The sequence below is a fragment of the Petaurus breviceps genome, unplaced genomic scaffold, assembly GCF_028583685.1.
Source record: "Petaurus breviceps papuanus isolate PSGF00001 unplaced genomic scaffold, PetGlider_PUasm1.0 138, whole genome shotgun sequence".
Lineage (NCBI taxonomy): Eukaryota > Metazoa > Chordata > Mammalia > Diprotodontia > Petauridae > Petaurus > Petaurus breviceps.
The window spans coordinates 887,510-896,852 of NW_027185694.1; the positions used below are offsets into that span (position 1 = coordinate 887,510).

Genomic DNA, 9,343 nt, shown 5'->3' on the forward strand with positions numbered 1-9,343 from the left:
ATAGATAGATAGATAGATAGATAGATAGATAGATAGATAGATAGATACCGATAGATATAGAGACCCTTCCATCTGCTCTGCAAGTGAATCTTCACATATATATATATATATATAATGTATGTATGTATATATGTATGTATACATACATGCAACACAATATATAATATATGTATATTTTTAATATATGTATGTATTAGGGAGATTCATCTGCAGTAGAGATGGAAGGGTCAAGTGATTCTAAGGTTGCAGGTAAAGTAGATGAAAAGGTTGAGGGATTCTCGTGTTACATTGGCAGGTCAGACGGCAATGGCTGGGGATCTAGGCATGTAGTGGTAGGGCAGATGGAAAGGGCCAGCTGTCTTCCATCTAACCAGAATAATTGAGGTTGGTGACTCTCCTGCCCATCCAAGTAGTATGGGTGGCCACCTCCATCCAGAAGGGATAGAGTAAATAGGTAGCCCTATGTCTGGGTATGAACTATTTATATTCAAGTCCACTCTGGCTGTATTGGTCAAATGGCAGAAGGTGGATATATTTTTAGATGGAAGATCTTGGAGAAAATGTTTTAAGGAAGAAAAGGGAGTCAAACCTCTATTTTTTTTCATCATCTTGGCACTAAAGCAACCATATACAAATTAAGGACATGATTAGCTATTGGTCAGCTAATTCAAACTAAGGCATACAAACAGGGGTGGGCATTGAAGGGAAATTCAGCAATTCATTCATTCTCTAAAGTGAAAAATTCTATGCTGGACATACAAATGCACAAAACATTGTTCTTGATCTTTATGGCCTTCCTTATAATCTAGTCCACAGACTTCCAGAGCCACATTGGCAGAAGTGATGTTACTAAACAGCAAGTTGGAATCTTATATCCCACGAGCTAAGAGCAGACCAAACAGCTACGGTGACATCGGCAGAACCTTGACTCTGAGTTCAGGGATTCAATGTGTTTCTGCAGCAGACCTGGATTTGGGACAAAGCTATTGCCTTGCTGAAAAGCCCTCCCACTGTCCTGTTCTTGATCTTGAAGGAGAGGTTCAAAGAACAGTCTGACAGTTAATTCCTGACACTCTTCAGGGTGGATCTGGCACAGGATCCTGGTGTGAGGTAGAGATACAGCTACAGAGCGAGGGCAAGGATGCAGTTATCATGGTGTCCTGGCCTTCAATGAACTGCTTTCCTCAAGTCTCTAGGCAGGACACCTTGGTCTCAGGTACCATTTCTTTCAGGATTTGCCATTGTCTAAAACATTGCTGACTAAAAAGCCCCAAAGCACTTGGATACCCAAATAAAATCACATGGGAAGCCCAGGCTTGGAGTCCAAATCCCTTAGAACATGTTTTCTCCTCAGGGCATCACAAGAAGAATAACTAAGTTAGATTCTCTCTTCCCTTATTATCTAAAACCTCTATTTCATCAATGTACTGAAGTCCATGTGTGGATATTTTCAAAACCAGTGGGGTCAAACTCTAATAGAAATGCAGCAGCACATTATTTAAAAAACTGCAAATTAGAATCACCTCTGTTGTATTGTATTTTTGTTTATTTTGTTAAACATTTCCCAATTACATTTTAATTTGTTTCAGGCAGCATTTGGGAGTTTTGCTGCCTGCCTCGTGGATGGCAAGTTTGACACTTCTGCCCTACACCATGCTAACTGGCAACTCTTCTGTAACTTAAGATTATAGATTTAAAGATGGCAGAGTCCTTAGAGCTCATCCAGTCCAATCGCTTCATTTTAGAGTTGAAGAAACTGAAGCCCTGAGATCTAAGTGGCTTATCAAAGGCTATACAAGTAATAAATGGTAGAAGTGGGACTTAGCATGAACTGACATTCTTAGAGAGGATGTCTAGGGTTTGGGGAAGTTAAGTACTTGGCCCATAGTCACCCATCCAGTATGTTTCACAACTATGACTTGAACCCTTTTTTATCTGACTTCAAGGCCAGTGTGGCCACTGTGCCGTAACTGTGAAAAGTTCCTGTTAGTAGTACTCCTACCTAAAGGCCCCTCTAGCTCCACTCACCCAAGAGAGCAAGAAAGACTATTAGAAGAATTACAGAAATGCAGAAAGAGCATTTTGAAAATGCTGGTCTTAATCATTTCTGGCCCTGCCTCCCCAGGGTAGTCAATGAAGGAAGGAAGCAATAGAGGCAGCAGGAGTTAAACATTCTGAGAGTCAGAAAAGATTCTTTTTTTTTTAAACCTTCTGCCTGATCAAACCCACCTCTTCCAACCTCCCCCTCCCCAACTTCACCTCCTAAACCTCAAATCTCTCAAAGGCTTCCTTAATTCCCCCCTCAACCCCATCCAAATGAATCATTCTTTATCCATTCACTAAGCTTATATTTATTTTATAAACATGAACTTGGTTATCATAAGAGACTTATAGCCTTCATTTGCTCAAAATATGGAATTCGCTGACAGTCCCTGGGACTTTTTGCCACCCAAGTTAGTTCCTTTCTATGACAAGAAAAACACATGTAGAATATTTCTACTTGGAAAAATCTGAGCTCCATCTGCTACTTTTAGAATGTTTAGTCTGCAGATTGGAGAAGTTTAGACTTTTTTTTTTAAAGTCTTTCTTTTTATTAGCTGCCCATTATGCTAGTTAATAAACACTAACCACAGCAATAGTAGGCCATAAAACCCTTGTAACAATGAAATGTTGTCCTGATAATAATAAGATCCTTAATCCATATTAAGTGTTTAAGATTTGTCCATGCACTTTTTAAAAGAAGTTGTTTCAGGTTGAAAGTATCCCATTTCTTAATACTCTCCTACATGTCCTCACCAACTACCCGAAACCATCCCCAAGGAATATCCATCAGGGGTTCAAGACAAAAAATGACATTTAAAAAAGTTTGTGGATAATCACATTAATATCTATTATATACATATTTCATTAAGGCAACTCATGACTTCATTATTTTACATGCAACTCAAACTTTGATAGGTATTTTTTTATATATGATAATATATTTGTAAAGATTCCTTGGAATTTTAATAAAAATTCTCTGAGGTTTTAAAATCATTTTTTCTTGTGTGTGAAAGAAATCATGGGAAATTCCACCCCTTTCTGAAATTTTCATTTACATTGGGACTTAGAGGAAAGAGAACTGGACTTGGAATTGGGAAGACCCAGGTTTGAACCCTACCTCTGACATGTACTAGCTAGGTAACTTGGGGAAGTCATCTTAACTTCTCTGAACCTCAGTTTCCTCATCCATAAAATGGGGATAATAATACCAACAGTACTTAACACATTGGACTGTTGTGGGGTTGAAATTAGACAATAGACAAAAAGTACTTCACAAATTTAAAAATATCATGTACATGGTCAGTTATTTTCTCTTTATGGTAATCATATGATTTTAATGAAAGGCATTATAAAATCTGCTCATGACAAGAATATATCACACCTAATTAGAGGAGATGGAATCTACCTGGGATGCTACCTAATTTTACCCTATTCTGGGCCTCAGACTCAAATTCTAGAAGCTTGGGAAAGATTTAGAAAGGAAAAAAGCAAATCATTTATCTCCCTACTAAGGGAGGTTAAAGGATGCTACAACTCTCATCTCCAGGTGTCCAGGCATGTGGTAGATCCTAGGCTGAAGATTCTAAGTAGCCACAGTAAGACAAAGCCAAATTGAGGCAGAGGTGATCTGGGAAATATTAAACGACCATCTCTTCAGAAAAAAAAAAAAGTACCCACAATGTAATTTTGAGTTTAATCTAAATTATTAATGGTTTTTTAAGTTGAAACAATCAACAAAACAGTCGATCAAGATCTTTGAAGGTTTTGCAGATTTCCATGGTGAAATGCTCACCCTGAAAATTTAACAATCAGTTTAGCAACCAACTCTTCCAAGCAAGTTCCAGCCAGCTTCATTAAGCCCCTAGATTGAGACCAGACTCTCTGTATTCGGGTGAGTGGGATTTTCCATTCTCTCTGTCCACATTTCTGTTAGTATTGATTCTGAAGAGTGACTAAGAATTCAGTAAGGTCTACATGTAAGTGGTCACAAAGCTTGGTACAGTGGAAAGAATACTGTATACGGAGACCAGGGATCTGTTCCAAACCCTGAATCTGTCATTTACTATATGGTCTTGAGTAAATCACTTTGACCTCTCTTGGTCTAGTTGCTCATCTGTAAACTGATGCAGTATTGGAGTGGTGACCTTTATGATCCACTGTGCCCTATAAAGTTGACCCTAGAGTTGAATGTCTTACTATTCCATCAGTAAAGTAGATTTGAACACTGGTATTCATTGTAGCAGGGACTGCTTATTCCTGAATACTTATATACTAAAAGAATCCATGACTTAACCAGTAAAGGGAACCCCCAGTATGAGGATACCTTCCATCAATGCAGATTGCAGCCAATTTAGTCAATCAATATAGATTATAGCTAACACTTAGATAGCACTTTGAGATTTACAAAGAGCTTTGCATATACTATCTCATTTGACTGCTACAACCACCCCATAAGGTAAATATTATTATTATCCCCTTTTTACATAAGAGGAAACTGAAGCCATGCGGTTAAGCAACAATGTCCAGAGTAACTGAGATTGAATATATCTAAGGTGGGATTCGAATTAGTGTCTTCCTGACTCTTTATCCACTTTGCCACATTGTTTTCTTTGTCGCCGGAAAGCTTGCTAAAAATACTTTAAGTATCAGTCTCAAGACATGGAATTGTCAGGAATTAGAGATTTTCTTACCTTTACTGCCACCAAGATCTTGTCCTGTTCAGGGCAGAGGTTATAACACTCAGCAAGGAAAACTTTTCCAAAGGCTCCTTCACCTAGTTCTCTTTTCAGAACGATGTTATGTCTCTTAATGTGCTGAACGACTGTAAAAGTAACAAAGAATAAAAATTAGAGCCGAAGCACAGGGAGGTGGGTAGTGGATCATGGGTTGAGGGAATCAATGGCACAGACTGTTAGTAGGCAGGCATGAGGTTCCCTTCATTCCCTAGTACTCTCTTCTACAGGCAGTCCCTCCAAAAGGAGTCAATCTGTGCCCATCCTTGCAATGACTCTGAATTGCTAGAAGGTGTCAGTGGGATGCAGTGTGGAACAGTCACAGTTCTTGCCAGAAGGTGGGGGGGGGGAATCGATGGATGCAAAGCATAGGCTGTGTAGCCCATGTGCCATCCCCCCCTCCTAGAATGCACTCCCTTCTCAACCCTGCCTCTTAGATTTCCTAGCTCCTTTAAATACCAAGTCCTACAAGAGATATATTCTCCCTCCAGTGATCAGTGCCTCTGCCCCCCAACAAATTATTTTTGTAATTTAATTTTTTTTGGTGAGGCAATTAGGGTTAAATGACTTGCCCAAGGTCACACAACTAGTAGGTGTCAAGTGTCTGGTCGGAGGCTGGATTTGAACTCCTGACTTCAGGGCTGGTGCTCTAAACACTTCACCACCTAGCTGCCCCTACAAATTATTTTTGTATATATTTTGTTCTGAATCATCTGAGTGTACTTGTTTAGCCCCCTCCCCCCCCCCAATAAACTCACTTTCAATCTCTTCCTGATTTTTGTTTCTTGGTTTTAAACAGAGATCATGATACACTTTCTCCAGATGTGGTAGAGACTCCCATAATTCAATAGGTATTATGTTATGTAACAGTGTGAGAGAGAGAGAGAGAGAGAGAGTGGAAGGGATCCTTGATCTGGAGACCCGCATTCAAATCTGCTATCTAGGACCCATATGATCATGGGCAAAACATTTAAAACCTCTTGAAGTCAGTCTCATTTCTCTTGTTTGCAAAATGAAAAGATCAAACAGAATCACCAAAACAGACAACTAGCCTTTAGGAAATGATTTGTATCTACCTAAGTGCTGGGCATGGAAGGCAACAATGTGGACTCTGCTGCCCTCATGAAGCTCATATTCTAAGAGTAGAAACAATATGCAACTATGAACATACAAGGTATCCGTTGTAAGTGGGAGGCGCTATCAGAGGGACAGGTAGGGAGGACTAGGAACAGTCTCTTGAACAAAGGGTTGGGGGGGTGGGGGCGGGGTATCTGAGTTGAACATTGACGGGAGCCAGGGAAACCAGGAAGAGGAGAAGCTGAAAAGGGAGAGTGTTCCAGGTGCGGCTCTCTGAAATCTCTACCAGTTGTGTCTGTGATCTTAGGATATCAATTAGATGAACATTTCCACTATGTTTAGGATTATATCCATTTTACATATCTATGCTTTTCATTTTCAAAGATAATACCACTTGAAGGTGTACTATTTGTTCCAGTGGAAAGAATGCTATCAGAAGTCCTGAGTTTGAATCTTGGTTCTTTCACCTAGCATCGGTGTGATCTTGGACTAGTCATTTATCCTCCCCAGTCCTCCGTTTCCTCATCTGAAAAGTGAAGGGATTGGACTAGATGATTTCTAAGGTCTCTCCTAATTCTGAACCCTGGGATCATGAACATATGATCCCTACTGCTGTCATCTCTACCCAAATAGATTGTAAAGGCCCCTTCTGGGTAGGGCCACAGTGCCCACACAATCCTGGGCACGGAGCTGATGCTCAGTAAATACATGCTTAATGTTCTCTCCTTTCACATCTACTTTATGGAAAATAATGTAAAGTGCAGGTGGTCCTTAACAGACTTTCAGGAGGATCAAGAGGTGGATTAAGTGGGAAACACAATGAAAGAGATCATGGTTTCTGTGGGAACTCAGGGGAATGGAAATTAAAGGGGCCATTGTATTCGCAGAAGTCACATACACCAGAGCAGATAGAAATCTCTCCTCTTGCAGCAGCAGTAATAAAATGAAGTAAGAAATGTGTTCATTGGGAAGAGTGACCACATTAAAAAGCACTGATATGATGCAAGAACAAAGAACTAATTAGAGTAAATATTTAGCTCATTGCCTGCCACATGCTCTTCAGGCGTGGAATTCCCACTGACTTAATTTACTCTGCATTGAAGCCAGAGAAGGTGAGTATTTTGCTATTTGAATTGACTTTCATCGTTTCTTTATGATAGCAAGAGAAAAAAGGATACTTGGGCAAACTGAGGTGTATAAAGTTAGAGATAGAACCATAATTAGTTCCACTATCACACACACACACACACACACACACACACACACACACACACAACCCTACTCTGCTTCTGCCCCTGATACTGACCTTTAAAGGCATCAATATGCATCTTTTCCCTAGGAAAAGAATTTTAAATGGTGATTATGTTTTGTTATGGTTTCAGGCACAAGTAATTACATGGCTTGTGCCTTAGGACAAGACAATATGTAAATAATAAAAACCTCCTCATATGCATTCCAGTCCACTTAAAAATAGCTTATAATTTTAAGCAAATGCAGTTTTCCAGCTAACTTGGTGCCATGTTGTTCATAGAGGAGTCAGAAAAAGATTGGATATTTGGGCCCTGCTAATTAAAAGTACTTTGTCTTGTCTTATATTCAAGAGGTCTTAGAGAAGGGGCTCCTAACCTGGGGTCCACGGACCCTCCAAACCTCTGTGGAGAGATTTCAATGGTTTCTTAAACTTAAATAAGAAAACAAATTACATATTTATTTTCATTTTATCTCTTAACTGAAATTTACCGTTTTCTTCCATGATGATTTTTTAAAAGGATTCTGAAAATGATGTCCATAGACTTCACTGAACTGCCAAAGGGGTCCATTACTCAAAAAAAGATTAATAACTCTTACCCAGCAGGATATATAGGCAATACTGACTGGAGCTAACTGGGGCTAATATATCCACCTATACTTGAACACAAAACAATGCAGGAGCCTTTCTTATTTTGCGTATAAAGAAACACATCCCTTTGCATTTGCAACTTCATATCCTTTTGGCAGATTCCACTCACCTTGCAGACCCAGCCCTTCTGTTCAGAGTGAAGAAGCCCCTCTCTGAAAAATGCACTTGGGGTTGGCAAATTATCCACAACGACTGTGGTTACCAGTCTAAAGCTATGTCCTGGCCTTTGAAATCATTTCTGTCTGTCCTTTGTCTGGCCTAGTTGGGATTGCCCCATTTCACCTCAAAGCACATCAGCTTTTTCACATGACATCCTTCTTAACACTGATGGTTAGCGGTCTGGCTAAGGGTATGTAGATTTCCTCTTGTATGTCATTTCCTGTCTTCACAGTTTCTGAGTATCTATGATCTCACAAGTGAGGGTACTCCCTCCAATATGTGGAGAGACATCCATTCCCACCTTCTCATCCTGTGTAACCCTTGTCTATATCCACCTACACATCCTCCATAAGTGGGTAAGTCCCCAAGTTTGGTACTCTAGGTCTCAACAATATAGGGAGGCCAGTCTAGCACATGGATTGTCTGTTCATCTTTTATTCTTCAATCTCTCTGTCCAATGGATCCATCGTGTTGTCCTGTAATACATCTCTGATGTCTTTTTATGCATCTTCCTATGTGCAATTCATCATTAATAATATGATGTAATTTATTTTTGTCCAGCATGCATTTCCTTAAGAGGTCAATGGTTTTCCATCATTCACTGCCACTGGAAGACTACTGGTTTTAAAAAATGGGGTCTTATTTCAAGGGGAAGCTCTAAGAATTATCTTTTTAAGCACAATTTTTCAAATGCGATCTAGCCCTCTCTCTTCTTCCTATTTAATTCTGTGCCTTACTGATCATCCATGTTTAGTAGCTATCAAAGATAGATACACTAATGGAATAGTTCAATGATTATCCTTGTCTTGAGTGTATATTCTTCATTTGTTTTTCCTTTGTGGATTATTTTTTATCATGGATTATGGATTTAATTTAGGAGGCTCAACAATTTTTCCAAGGCTTGATACACAATGCCATCCACAAACATGAATACACACGAGACCTCTTTGAATATGGGAAATCCTTCTCCCAATCTGATTCTACACAGGACTTACATGGGCCATTCATTGTATTTGTCCTTTGTTTTAGAAGAGGACCACGGCATCAGGGAAATGATGACATGACTTGCAGTTGACTGATTTGAGTGAGGGAAGGTTGTGCTAGGTCACTAGCCTCAGTTTCTCCTTCAGAGCCGTCTGGGTTCGGTGACCAGATAATCATCAACATGACTAGAGATAACCTAGGATGCAATGGGAGACCCTGGCCCTTTTAGGCTAAGGTTTTTCACCTACTCACTTAGAGTGAGGTAACACTCATTCAGTGAATAGAATTCTCTTTAAGAAATGAGTCAAGGGGATGGCTAGGTGGCACAGTGAACAGAGTACTGGGCCTGGAGTCAGGAGGGCCTGAGTTCAAATCCGGCCTCAGACACTTAACACAAATACTAGCCATGTGACCTTGGGCAAGTCACTTAACCCAAATTGCCCTCCAA

The 9,343-nt window shown here is 39.8% G+C and overlaps 1 protein-coding gene across 1 annotated transcript in view; it reads right to left on the bottom strand.

The window, feature by feature from the left end:
* Positions 1 to 9,343, bottom strand: part of NTRK2 (neurotrophic receptor tyrosine kinase 2) — a 428,347-nt gene that overhangs the window by 104,897 nt on the left and 314,107 nt on the right. Inside the window, exon 13 of the mRNA XM_069105060.1 lies at positions 4,734 to 4,864. Within this exon, the coding sequence (XP_068961161.1) occupies positions 4,734 to 4,864 (131 nt within the window). The remainder of the gene's footprint in view (positions 1 to 4,733; positions 4,865 to 9,343) is intronic.